Genomic DNA, 14,574 nt, shown 5'->3' on the forward strand with positions numbered 1-14,574 from the left:
ATATACATTAGATTAGTCAGTACTGAAGCCAAATCTGGAGCTTATCTAACAAAATAACTTCCGATAACGGTCCAAAAACTAGTACACCCAAATTTATATGTTATAGAAAAATATTAAATACAAATTTTAAAAAAGAGGAAAAATTAAGAAAAGCGAAAAATGTAAAAATGTATTTGAAATTTTGTAGGTTGTCATTTTTTTTGCAATATTTTGCTTGAATTTAATTGTATTATCTTTCAGTTTCTAAATATGTTTGGTAACAAAATTATTTTAATAATTATATCTGTTTAAAATGCACCAAAATACATTGCCTCTATTCACTGAGAAATGGATAGAATATTCATTTTCAAAAGGGGGTGTACTCAATTATGCTCAGCACTGTATAAAAATGAAACAACTGATTTGTATTTGTATAATAGTGATAATACTAATATGTATGATATTTAAAAAAATGTAAAACTGAAATATGGGTTAAACGTAGTGATTTGGTGGTGCCAATGTACAAAGGTTTAAAATGAAAAAAAAAAATCTTGCTGCCTTAAATTTTATAGTTGAATCAAATTACTTTTCTAGTTGTCTCAACTTACATTAATCAAACAAACTAAATGTTGTATTAATTTATTAAGCTAAGTTAAAGAAACATTAAAATATTAGTTTTTTAATATTTTAAAAATAGTTTAATATCACTTTTTGTCATTAAATCATTTTACAGTGTAGTGAGTATTTTAAAAACTCTTTATTCTGTTATAAGATGTTGTTCTAAATATGTCTGACAAGAATTATTTGCAAGTTAACTGGTAAATTTAAAACCGTATAGCTTATAATATGATTAAATGCAGTCAGTTATCTACTCTATATATGTATACATATACAGTTGAGGGCAAAATTATTAGCCCTCCTCTGCAATTTTATTTATTTATTTTTCTTAAATGAAGTTTAATGAATGTTTAAGGAAAATTTCTAAGGATTCTGATAAATTTTTTTTTCTTAATTGTTTTATTTTGGCCAAAATAGGTTTTACTACAACATTTTACTATGATAGTCTACAGAACAAATCACTGTTATACAATGACTTGCCTAATTACCATAACTTGCATAGTTAAATTAATTAACTTAGGCAGGCCTTAAATTGCACTTTAAGCTGAATATTGTATCGTAAAAAAATACCTAGGGTAATATGTGCTGTCATCATGGCAATTGGCAAAGATTAAAGAAATATTAAGTTAACTTTGTAGAACTTAAAAAATGTTGAAACTTGATTAATTTATTAAGCTAAATTAAAGAAACATAAAAAGTCTTGACTTTTTGTTGTTAATCTGTTTTCACAGTGTAGTGAGTATTCTTTAGATTCTTTTTTCTGTAAGTTGTTGTACTAAATATGTCTGATAACAATTATTTTCAAGTTAACAGGTAAATTTAAACCGTATATCTCATGATTTGGATACATGTAGTAAGTTATCTACTGTATTTATGTGTACATATACAGTTGAGCGCAGTTATTAGACCTTTTTGACCTATATTGATCCTTTTTCAAAATTTTTTTTTTTCAAAAGATGTTTACAGAGCAAGGAAATTTTCAAAGGATTTCTAATCATATTTTTTCTTCTAGAAAAAGTCTTAATTGTTTTATTTTGGGCAGAATAGTTTTACTAAGATATTTCAGTATGATTGTCTATAGAACAAACCTGTTATCTCATGATGTGTATAAATGCAGTCAGTTATCTACTGTATAAATGTATACGTAAACAGTTGAGGGCAAAATTATTAGCCCTCCTGTGCAATATTTATCCTTTTTCAAATATTTCTCAAATGATGTTTAACGAATGTTTTAGTAAATTTTCAATGGATTTCTGACATTATTTTTTTCTTCTAGAGAAAGTCTTAATTGTTTTATTTCGGGCCAGAATAGTTTTTACTATGATATTTTACTACGGTTGTCTACAGAACAAACCACTGTTATACAATGACCTTGCCTAATTACCATAGCTTCCATACTTAAATTAATTAACCTATGTTAGGCCTTTAAATTGCACTTTAAGCTGACACACTAGTATCTTGAAATAATACTATTGTATATTATGGTACTGCCATCACTAGCAAAGATGAGAGAAATCAGTTATTAGAAATTAGTTATTAAAAACCATTATGTTAGAAATTTGTGAGAAATAACAGGACAAGTAATTCTGTATATCAATATTTATGGGGTTGTTTCACTCTACATTTTGGGTCGAATATGGACAAGTCTGAACCCTTAGGTAAACATTAAACTTAAAATACATTTTCCTCTAATATGTTGTATCTATACGAGAAAGAAAACCCAATTTTAGGGGGTTGTTTCCTCCTAAATTTGGGTCAGATATGACCCAAACGAGATGATTGGGATTAAACAGTAAACTATAGTTAAAAGTTTCTTCTTCACTTTGTTAATATTTGACCCACATGTTCTAATGTAATACCATCTTTTCGTCAACATTTTGCATTAGTGCGACTATTAAGTCATCAGTTCATGTCAGACCAATGACTTAAACATTATTTTATCATCTCTAAAGCGTTTTCCACTAAAGCCGTGCATTACATGTTCCACAGGTGGTTTCACAGAGATCTGTCAGGAATAGATTGCAGAACCGTTTTGAAGACCCTAGGAGTCCATGGCAGCTTCCTGGCTCGACCAAGCAAGAAAAAATGTGGCGATTTCTCCCTTTCTGTTAGGTACAGCATATTTCTTTTTAATCTGGTATGATAAAAAATATCAATTTCCTACCCCTCTTTAGAAAAAATGGTTGCGAGGATAAGCTGAGGTCAGATTGAGTGATAGATACCCGACATATGTTTTAACTATCTACTCAAAATTCTGAAATGAACCTCTCTGTGTGTTGGCTAAAAAAACTCTTTCTAATTTTCTTTCTATGTACATAAATGTTACAGAACGAAGGACTGCATTTGGTTTGCTTATCATCTTTTGTTACTCTTATATGCCTCACAGATGTTGTCGACTGTAGAAAACATTTATACGGTTTCCCTTAAAGACCGTTATTAATTTAGTTATTACATTTTTAGAAGCCAAAGACCTCTCACACTAAGCAATTTAATGGTTCTGTATTTTATACTGTACATCAGAAGCGCTGTGGTTTTCTGACCTTAAACATGTCCAGTGCATAAATATTCGTGCTACAGCTCTCTCATTCCTTTTATTAAACCTGTTTTTCTTATTTCCCCTTTTTTATCCTGTGTCTTTCATCACCGTGTGACTCCATCATTGTGATAATTCACACATTTTTCCATAAACCATAAAACCTAATTTGTGTTTACATAAAGATGGTCAAATACGCTTAAATACAATTTTCCAGTCTAGTTTGCATAATGTCTGCTTATGATATCAACATGCTGCATAATTGTTGGGGATGCAACTTCCACTTACCTTTGCAGTGTTACTAAATGCCAACTAAATGTCAGTCATCTTTTTTAAAGGGTAAAAATCAGTGTCAATAAGTCAAAAGTGTGAAACAATACCTCTGTTGTGCTCTATTCAAAGCAAATCAAGAAAACCTGCATACTTACTGTTCACAATTCATTTAAAGATAAATTATTCTTATCTTCATTTACAGTAACATAGAAGAAAATCTCAGTTTTACTTTTTATGCAGCAAATTGATTGCATTGATTTGGTTTTACTTGTACTTTCTGAACCATATTTGGTAGTTTATTAACTTTATCTATGATACACACAATGGAATCAAAGGTGATTTAACTAAAAATTGTCAGTTCAGTGTAAGGTAGCATTTAATTGGTTAATAAACTATTTCACAATGTATTTATTACAAGGTAAGGGTATATTTATGTGTTTATTGACAACATGTACTTACTGTAAGGTTAGGATTGGGGCTAGGGTTATTCCATGAAATTTGCTGTTATAAGTGTAAGTTTTATATATCGAGGCGACTTTAAATAAACCAGCATTTACTATAATGCTTAATATTTATGTAAAGCATTTACATTTTTCATTTATGGATATATTACATTATTGTAAAACTGACACTAATGTTTCAGGAGGGAATAAGGGGGTTGAAGTAAGGTCAAATTTTACCTGATTTCTTTTATAACACAATTTCAGTGTAAAGCAGGATGATATGGCTAATCATATCTATGACCGCAAAATATTGGCTGCAATGCTTTGCAAAAAAGTCTTCTTGTCCTGTATTACTACAACCACTCGCATAACATTTCTACACATTATGTTTCTGTTTCTCAATTTCCTTTGACATTGCATCCTGATGTTGATAGTTTTGTCCTGATTAGTTTGTTCAGCGATTTTTGCGATGACTAAAGTAGAAATGGTTATTTTACAAGCATCATCAACCGGTCTTTGCTTCTCTTTTTTCCAGAGTTGGGGAGATCATCACCCACATTAGGATTCAAAACACGGGGGATTATTACGACCTGTATGGTGGGGAGAAGTTTGCCACTTTGGCTGAGTTAGTGGAGTACTACACTGGAGATCATGGAACCCTACAGGATAAAGACTGGACCGTTATTGAGCTCAATACCCTTTAAACTGTTCCGATCCCACCACAGAGAGGTAAGCCAATCATATCTGACCATTTTCCAGGTGTATTTGCCAAGTGAACTGAAGTAAATAGCTCAAGGTTAGCCCGTTTTTATTTGATCTTTGGCTTTGGGAGATTCTGATATTCCTCATTTTAAAGCTTACTGACCTTCAGGATGAGTTTTATCTGCATTTACCAATGCTTTTAGTGTTTTATGAAATGTGACATTTGCTAACCTTGTCTATGCAAAGTCCTACTCCCGTCATAGTCATACCATTAAAATATTATGATTATGATGTTACATAAGTTGTTCATGGAATCATTCCATTTAAATTTTAACATTACAACACAACCCAGCAAGCATATTTTTGTGCGTTTAATAAATGTCTAATAGACATCTGAACAGAGATCTTGGTGGGAACATCCCCATTAATGAGGCACCTCACAAATGAGTCAACATTTTAGACATGCTTTGTTGCATACTGCTATTGGTTATATTCAAATATGTAACATCTCGTCACCTTGGAATTATAAGGTTCTATCTGCATTCTACATGATTTTGAGATATTGAGCTTCAAAGTTTTTGCATTCCATATAGCAAACAATATGTGTTTAACAGTTCTCTTTCAGACATTAACAATGACAGAGACCCTAAATGCTCTCTAAATGTAAATTATTAAGTTCTCTTACATTTGCAAATTGGAGTAAAAAAAAACATGGTAAATGCAGTTAAAACCTTCTAATTCTGAAAAGTCATTTTATACCCTTGGAATTATAAGGGTTCTATCTGGCAGATCATTCATTGGAAGCGTTAATTTTCAAGAAATCCAGTCAAAAATATATAATATGGGTGTTGTAACAATATGTTGATGGCTTGAGGGTTACATTTTGCTTTTTATAACATTTATTTCATGTTTTAGGATGAATATATTTTTTCTTGTTTAAATTAAGCATGCAAGGCTGTCCTAGTGCAGATGCCAATGTTATCTCATTAATATGTTAATATTTATAATATTTTATGCTTATATGAATTATTGAAATTATATTGATTGAATTATATGCCCCATGAATTAATTAAGTATTTACTCTTCAAGGTCCAATATTAAATTTAAAAAGACTTTAAACAAACAGACAATAAACAAAATGAGTTTAATAAACCCTAAATATGTTTCACTTACCATATATACACAAATAAAATATTTCATATTTAATATAGAATTTTTTTATATTCTTAATTTGAACTTGATTAAGTTTTTCAACAATGTAAAATTTAACATTTCATGTCAATGTCAAAAAAAAAGCTTCTAAATCATCACATTTACACACTTCTCAATTTTGGTGGTGGTGCGGCATTATTTAGTTGACTCTGATTTTGTATGATTTTTGTCTTTCTGGTCTTTCCCGCTGTCAATGGAGCAGTCCTGGTGAAATGGTAAAGAAAGCTGATCCTGATTGGTCCTCGTTGCGTGCATTCAAAATGCTGATTGGCTCACAAAAAAGAACCTTATAGAGCCAAGAGTTCAACTTTGTAGATTAACCGTTTTTGTTTTTTAAATAAAAAGTCTTAAATATAAACAACTGATACAAACTTTGTATAAGTTGTTTATATTTAAGTTGTTATATTAGGTCAAGTGTTCGTTAAAAAAAAAGTTTAAAGGTCAAAGTGATTTTTCCATGTTTTAAACAACTTCATTGTTCAATGCTAAGCTTAATGCAGATAGTGCTGTTGGGGTAATTGGAAAACCTGTTCGCAAATTTATATAGTCAAATGATTGATGTCCATGTAAACATGACCAAATGCTGCATTGGGCTTTTATAAGTTATTTTAAGCCATGGATGTTCAATCATTTGTCTCATAAAGCCAATAATTTACATATTTTAGTTTTTTTTATTATTATTAGTGCATAGATTGCCTATCATTTAAGGAAGTGTTGCTGATTTGCAAATTTGGGAAGTGTTTGGAAGCTCTGTAGTTTTTAGCAGTGGTATTTTATGCAAATGCATTTTTTCCACCTCTTTCAAAAACATGTTAGCTAAACTGCAAGCTAACAAATCTATGCCAAGTACATTGTTTTAGAGAGTTATACTGTATTTTATTTTTGTTAGCAGCTATAGTGTGGTTGGCAACTTTATAATAATAACTGGTAGTGTACCCTTGGTATGCTTACAGTAAGTAAAGGTCACGTATATTTTTAAGTATACTTTATGTAAATAAAAATACCAATGTACTGTTATTATACTTTAACTGTCAACATTACTTGGGACCAATTCCTTTGTTTAAATAAAAAAAACTATTAAGTATATACCTTCTGTTTGTGATGTAGCCGAGTACACAATAAGTTAAATTAAAAACCAGTTTACTTGCCTAAAAAACTATTTATTTATTTATATATATATTATTTATATATTATATATATATTTTTTTTTATTATTTCACCAAATGATGTTTAACAGAGCAAGAAATTTTTCGCAGTATGTCTGATAAAATTCTTTCTTCTGGAGAATGTCTTTATTAAATTATTAACCCCTTTAAGCTATATATTTTTCGATAGTCTACAGAACATCGTTAACCTAACCTGCCTTAACCTAATTAACCTAGTTAAGCCATTAAATGCCACTTTAAGCTGAATAGAAGACCTGAAAAAATCTAGTAAAATATTATGTACTGTCATCATGGCAAAGATGAAATAAATCAGTTATTAGAGACGAGTTATTAAAACTATGTGTTGAAAAAAATGTGTTGAAAAAAAAAAATCTTCTCTCCGTTAAACAGAAGTTGGGGAAAAAAATAACACGGGGGGCTAATATTCAGGGTGTTATTAATTCTGATTGCACTGTATATTAGTTTATATTTTCAAATCTTAACATCATATATTCATGTAGTCTATATCTCCACCCAACAGAAAGGTAAATTATAATAAAACAATAGTAGTTAAATAGGTTCAAAATCAGCATTGAAACATGTTAAATAAATATATTAATAAAGTATTATATATAGTTTTATATATAAACGCACTATAATATATTATTATATATAGTTTAGATTTTATAATCTTAACATCATATATTCATATAGTCTATATCTCCACCCAACAGAAAGGTAAATTAATAATAAAACATAATATTCGAATAATAGGTTCAAATCAGGATGAAACATCTTAAATAAATATGTAATTAACTTTAATAGTTGAAATAATAGGTTCAAATCAGGATTGAAACACATGTTCTTATACCGTTTCTCTCATATTTGACCAAAGGTTTACGATTTTCCTGCTGGGCACTATTTATTTGGCTGTGATATATTCCAAACTAATAATGTCCCTTCAAAGTAGAGTTTCCAAGAAAGATCAAGTGATTGATTCAGCATCCATCTACTTCCAGCATTTAGAAAAACGGACGACTCTTTCATTGGTTGATAGATAAAGAGGGTGTATTGTATAGTTCACTATTTATATAATTATTTTGTACTGTAGTAAAATACTACTGTATGTTACTAATGTGTAAAACAGTATGTGAAACTACATGGAACAAGTAGACAACCTAAGAGGCTACAAACAAAATGCAAGTAGCTTTTCCCAACAGTGTTGCTAAAGAACTAGTTAAACTGCAGATTAATTTTGAAAGTTTTTAGGTAGTGTAATGTTCTACATGTATGCAGTTTCTGGAAATGTGTAATACTGCACTGTGAATCATGGCCACTGTGAATCACTAAAACTCTCGTCTCAATCATTTTGATTATTTACACATGATTATTCATTTTATCTCACGCTGGAATCCTTCCAGATTCTACTTTTATTTATGTCAGAAATTGAGGAACAAAAGTCTCCAACATGCCTTCCACCGCTGGCCCAGTAATCTTATCAAATAAAGAGAAAAAACACCAAGCAGGTTGAAGAGAGTTAACATGATCGTCAAGTAGAAATCAGTAACATGACGAATGGAAGATGCACATTGTGATAAACCTACATGCAATTGAAAATGTACGTTATCTGGATATTAAAGACTTTGTTAGATTTCATTTAGTTTCTTTTTTGTCTGCACAATTTTATTTATGATGAAAAAGAAAGTTTCAGGGTTTATTTTGCATTCACTATGAATAAATAATAAATACAAATGTGTTAACACTGATTAATCTTTTAATGTAGCAAGTAATTAATGTAGATTAATGTAGCAAGTAATCTAATCTAATGTAAATGCAAGTAATCTAATCAGAATTAAATTGCAGTATTTAATGCATAATAGATATTTAAATTTTATACCATAATAATTGTAAAATAATTAAAGTAATAGTTAGCAAGTGCAAAAATTATATTTAATTAATTTAATTTAATTAATTTAATTTAATTAATTTAATTTAATTTTATTTTATTTTATTTTATTTTATTTTATTTTATTTTATTTTATATTATTTTATATTATATTTTTTATTATATTATATTATATTATATTATAATATTTTATATAATATATATTATTTTATATTTTTTATTGTATTATATTATAGTATATTATATCTTATTTTATTATATTATAGTATATTATATTATATCATATTATAGTATATTTTATTATATTATATTATATTATATTATATTATAATTATATTATATTATATTATATTATATCTTATTTTATTATATTATATTATATTATATTATATTATAGTATATTATATTAATTATATTATATTATATTATATTATATTATATTATATTATATTATATTATATTATATTATATAAATATATCTTATTTTCTAGTTTGCCAGAATTCATGTTTTAGATTGTAAGCCAGTTTGTAACTTGGTCATAATTTTAATTAATGCGGTTTAGTTCAAGTTGAAGAATCTTGATTGCAGTCATACTCCACCCCACCCTCTGCCATGTGTCTGACTTCCTCTTTCTTCTGCGGTTGGAAACTTTAGTTTTGCACATTTGCAAACAGGTGACCAGACCCATTCAGGCCTTCCTTCATCTCTTCAATGTCTCTTTCTCTTTTTTGGTCATGGTCGTGATGAACTTGATTCAAGCTGAGGCTGAAGCTTTCTTGCAGGCACCACAAAAGTTGCACAATTGATGTATGTTTATGTATCGCCCCAGAAGTGGAAGTGCGTTTTAATCATCACTTTCTTTCTGCCATATCTAAAGTTAAATATTTAAGAGTAGATTCATCCCCTCCACTCCAAAAAAATTAGTATAGTCACCTGCAATGTTGTTGCAAACCCATGATTTTTTTCATCTGCTTAACATACGGTGAAAATATGTGAAAGACTTTTAGTGCAAAATGATTATAGTTAAATAATGTTCTCAAATCAGATAGCATTAATGGGTAAGAGGCAGTGTTTACAAGGACAAAACAGAAAAGCACTGAGTCAAATATCTGCTTGCCCTTTTATGTATTACCTTTGTGGAGGAGAGTAGAGAGAGTTAAGGATGAACAGAGAAACTCTGATGCTATTCTGTCCTGTTATCATTATGATATCATTATAAATACACTTATATTAAGCATATATAACACATTACAAATATTAATTCATAAACTCAGACAGCAGTGAGCCAATTTGAGGCAATTGGTTTCAGTGAATGAAATAAGTTCACTTTAGTATTAATTCAGTCCATGTGTATTTACAATAACATACTGTAAAAGGACAGTTACATCAAAGTGCCGTAAAATAACAATACATTGCTTGCAACTGCAGCTGCCAGTATTTTACTGTTACTTTCCAGGGCATTTTTACAGTGTATGCAAATCAATGATGAGGAGATTAGATTTCTCATAAAAGCAGAATTCAGCTACATATAAAGAAAGCCTAATGAAAGATGTTTGAGCTGATTTGTGACTGACTCGTTCATTCCACTGTGCAACACAGATCATTTACACAGTTATTATGCCAGAGTCAATCAATCATTGCATTTAGGCAATGATATTCAATATTTGTAAACATGTTCAAACAAGAAGGCTCAAACTCAATGCAGTCCTCCAGGTTTCTATGCCATACAGCGTTGAAACCTTGAATTGAGTTTATCCGTGTGGATTAAAAAACAAAACTATGACCAAATACCCATCTTTGTGGTGATGTCTCAAGTGAAAGAAACAGGACATGTATCAGTATTTTAGGAGCTACCGAGCAAACCAGTGACATCGGAAAATACATCCGTACTGCCCTGTAGCATTTTTTTTTTACCCACAAATGTAGCCATTATGTACCCCCGAGCACTATGTTTTTTGGTTCTCGGTATTTTCAGTTAGCCAGTGTTGACTATTCCCTACATTAGGTCACTGATGTAGTCCACTTAAAGGAGTAAATGAAAATAAGTGAATTCAAGCTCAGAGTGCACCGAAAGGATGCCATTCTGTTTGTGCTTTGCTGGCTCACAAAAACAGATCTTAAACGTCTTGGCCAGCTCCTTGATTTCTGTCACATTTACAAATATTAATTGAACAATTAATAATAAATAATAAACTCTCACAGTTCATTATGGGTATTCTTTAGTCACTGAGTGTACATTTGTTATACACTAGTTATTGCAATGCATTGTGGGGTTGAATTAGTTAAATTCAGAACGTCCACTATGGTTTCTGACACCATTGCAAATGGCTGCTTTCTCAAATAGAGAACTCTATTATGCAAAAATCAGTTTTATAAGTAGTTTAAACGCAGTTGTGTGGCAACAATGTGTGAATATAGCTAGCTTCTAATGATTAAAAAAATATTTATTCTATTTTTTAATCACTCTATATAAAATTCGTCTGCATAAACACTTTGATTGACATTGGCTTTTTTACATGCCATCAAAGAGAGAAAGCCCCGCCCACTAGTGACAATCTCTCCCTCATTAGCATAGACAGGCCTGAGTGAGAAGAGTTTTTGCACCGATAATGCACAGATAATGTTAGTCCTTTTTTGAATCTGCCACTATGCTAATGCATAGGTATTTTAGCTCCACCCTCTTTTAAAAGAGCACTGGGAGCAAAAATCACTTTGAATTTAAAGCAACAGTCACCAAAACGGCACAATTTAGATCAAATCCTAAAAGAAGCGGTTTCAAAAAAGTAAAAAAACCCTTCACATCTTAGGGACATCAGAGACATTATATCTTGTAAAAGGGGGCATAATAGGTCCTCTTTAAAGGTATAGGGGGCTTTTTCATTTATTTTCTTAAACAACATTTGTAGATAACTTTAACTTGATATAGTGAAGACAGTTTTATTACATAAGGTTTTTCAAAAGTCTGTTATAGAAAAACTGAAGGATAGATTATTATTAAATGTATAAGTTTGTAAATTATTAATTTATACATAAGCTTATTGCATAGCAAGGTTATGGTCAGTGAAAACAGTAGGTCTAAATATTTTATGTTATTTTTTGTTATAGAGCCAGTGAAACGTTTGGCAGGGCATTTAGAATATTTTTTAGTCATGGGGTAGGAAATTAAATATGTTCAGCACAAGAAATGTTTTATATGGCTTAAATGCATTAAGAACTTGATTTTAAAAGACCAAAATCAGTAAAAAGTTAGGTTAAGAACATATATTTTATGAGTGCTTTATATTTTAATGAATTCCAATATATTTTGCATAAGCTGAACAATATTTACCATGCATGTTAACCATTTTACTTCTTTTGTTAACCATTAGAAAAATTGCTTCATGAGGCTTAATGCATTAGGAAAGTTGTGTATTTTTAACCTCTACCCAGCATTTCACTTTCGTATAGCATTAAGTCACAATATGCATCAAATTTCCAGCTGTTTTCCATGTAACATGCAATTTTGCATGTTATGTAAATTTTCTGGGTTGATCTTTTTGCCTGCACAAAATTTATTTTTAATAAACTGTCAATCATATTTGGTCTTTGTGTATATTTTTTAGTCAAAACCACATATTTAAAATGAAATGTTCACAAAATGTGTCTTCAAATGTTAGTAGAATGTGAGTGCTGTACATGACGCTGTCTCTCACATAACAAGTTATTGTTATCTGTGCCGAAAGAAAATTAAATTTTCAAGTCAATCAAATTGGAGGAGAATTTGTAATGACATAACGTGTCATACATTTGACACTCACATTAAATATGTGTAAAATATTTTGATTGCCAGAAATAGTGAAGATGGAACTTTTTAGGTCTCAGATCAGACAGATCTATCTTTTTACAATGCAATAAAATGACAGAATGTGCCTAATAAAGTCAAAGTCAGCTTTATTGTCAATTCAACCACATGTACAGGACATACAGAGAATCTAAATGTTGCGTTACTCTCAGACCCTAGGTGCCTAACATATAATGTTAATACAAAAAGTAGAAATTTAAAATGAAATTACAATAAATACAATTACAATGTAATCTAAAAATTACACTTAAGGGCATACAGTATTCCTAAAATGACTATGCGAAACACATCTGATTGCATGACTTATTATATTATAACCTAGTATATTTGTCATGCATTTTGTTGTATTTAATAAAATAAAGTACTTAAAACATCAATTAAAACAATCATTTCTCTTTATTATTGTTCAAAGACACCAACATCATTATTCTGTGAGAAAGCAATCATGGAAGAACCCCCCCAGAGGAGCGATTTAGCAAGTCCTTTTCTCTCTTTTTTTTTTCACTAGAGAAGAGAGAAGGAAGGACAAGCTAAAAATACACCAAAGTCTCGAGTCAAGAAATCTTGTCATCAGAAAATTTTCCGACCGCAGTACAGGAAGCTGAGATGCTGAAATTGAGAACTGAGCCCAATTGTTAACTCACATTTTCGCATGGCAGAATGTGAGGACCTCCAAACTTTTGCATCATGATCTAGAAATATATAAGCTCTGGAAATGTAGATAGTGACATAAATGTTCAGCCTCTTGTTTTTGTGTTCATGGCTACAGTGGTTTGTGGTGCAGCTGCATTTGGCCCTAGTTTTTTATTTTTAGAATCTGCTGTCCTCTAAATACCTTGACTGGTTTGTTTTGCGTCAGTTTCTCTGTATTACGGAAATGTGATTCAAAAATAACATACTCTACTGTTTGACTTAGAAATGTTTCTGTTAGTAGGGCATCTAATTTTTATAATGTGCACACTGTAGTTTGAAGTTCACAGTGACCTTTTTTCTTTGCGTTTGCATCTTCAGATGGTATCATGGCCATTTGTCTGGCCCAAATGCTGAGAAGCTGCTCCGGGAGCGCAATGAGCCGGGGACGTTTCTGGTCAGAGAGTCACTTTCCAAACCGGGAGACTTTGTGCTTTCTGCACTCACTGATGATCAGACCAGTACTGGAAGGAGGGTCTCCCATATTAAGATCATGTGCAATGTAAGTGCGCATGCATGTGCTCATGCAAACATACATGGGAGTCATTAGAGCTCAGTGTTTTGCAGAAACTCAACAAACATGAGATGTCAGAAAGACTTTGTGTATTATGACAAATTAAGTGAGATGTCTATTTTTTATATAATTATTTATTAAGTTTAAGCATTGAAAGAAAAAAATAAAAACAAATAAACATAAAAATAAAATATATATGGTTTCAGAGTTTCTGAGTTGATAGTGAGAAAACAGAGTGTACCATATATGTTCAGTCCATATATTTTCATTTAGCATGAGAGGCTTGGCAAATACAAAGAAAAAACAAGTCATATCATCTTGAATCACAAAACCTTTCAGATATATCAAAGTTAACAGTAAAGGGAATACATTGTCATATTTTTTTTGTCGATATGTTATCATTTGACATGACGGGCTTGGTTTGACTTCTTTTAAATGTGACGTTGTTAAGATGTGAGTGTTTTATGTTTACACTACTCACTAAAAGTTTGGAAAAGGTTGCACTCAAATTTATTTTTATTTATCCCAATTTCCAGAATATAAGTTCAGGCTCGTAGCCGGGGGGTTCGGGTGGTTTGGAAGACCCACCCCCCACTAAGGTCCAAAATTTGTCCCATACATGAGCTCATTTGTCTTATTTTGACTGCTATGCCATCATAAATTGTAAAGGCATCAAAGACTTTCAATAAATGCAAACAATTATAGTTTACATCCAGT

The 14,574-nt window shown here is 30.6% G+C and overlaps 1 protein-coding gene across 1 annotated transcript in view; it reads left to right on the top strand.

Annotated features, from left to right (window-relative positions):
- ptpn6 (protein tyrosine phosphatase non-receptor type 6) overlaps positions 1–14,574 on the top strand; it is a 37,041-nt gene that overhangs the window by 1,611 nt on the left and 20,856 nt on the right. The window contains 4 exon segments of the mRNA XM_056475821.1: positions 2,587–2,709; positions 4,382–4,536; positions 4,539–4,575; positions 13,665–13,845. Coding sequence (XP_056331796.1) covers positions 2,587–2,709; positions 4,382–4,536; positions 4,539–4,575; positions 13,665–13,845 — 496 coding nt within the window.

This window comes from Danio aesculapii, chromosome 16 (genome assembly GCF_903798145.1).
Source record: "Danio aesculapii chromosome 16, fDanAes4.1, whole genome shotgun sequence".
Taxonomy (NCBI): Eukaryota; Metazoa; Chordata; class Actinopteri; order Cypriniformes; family Danionidae; genus Danio; species Danio aesculapii.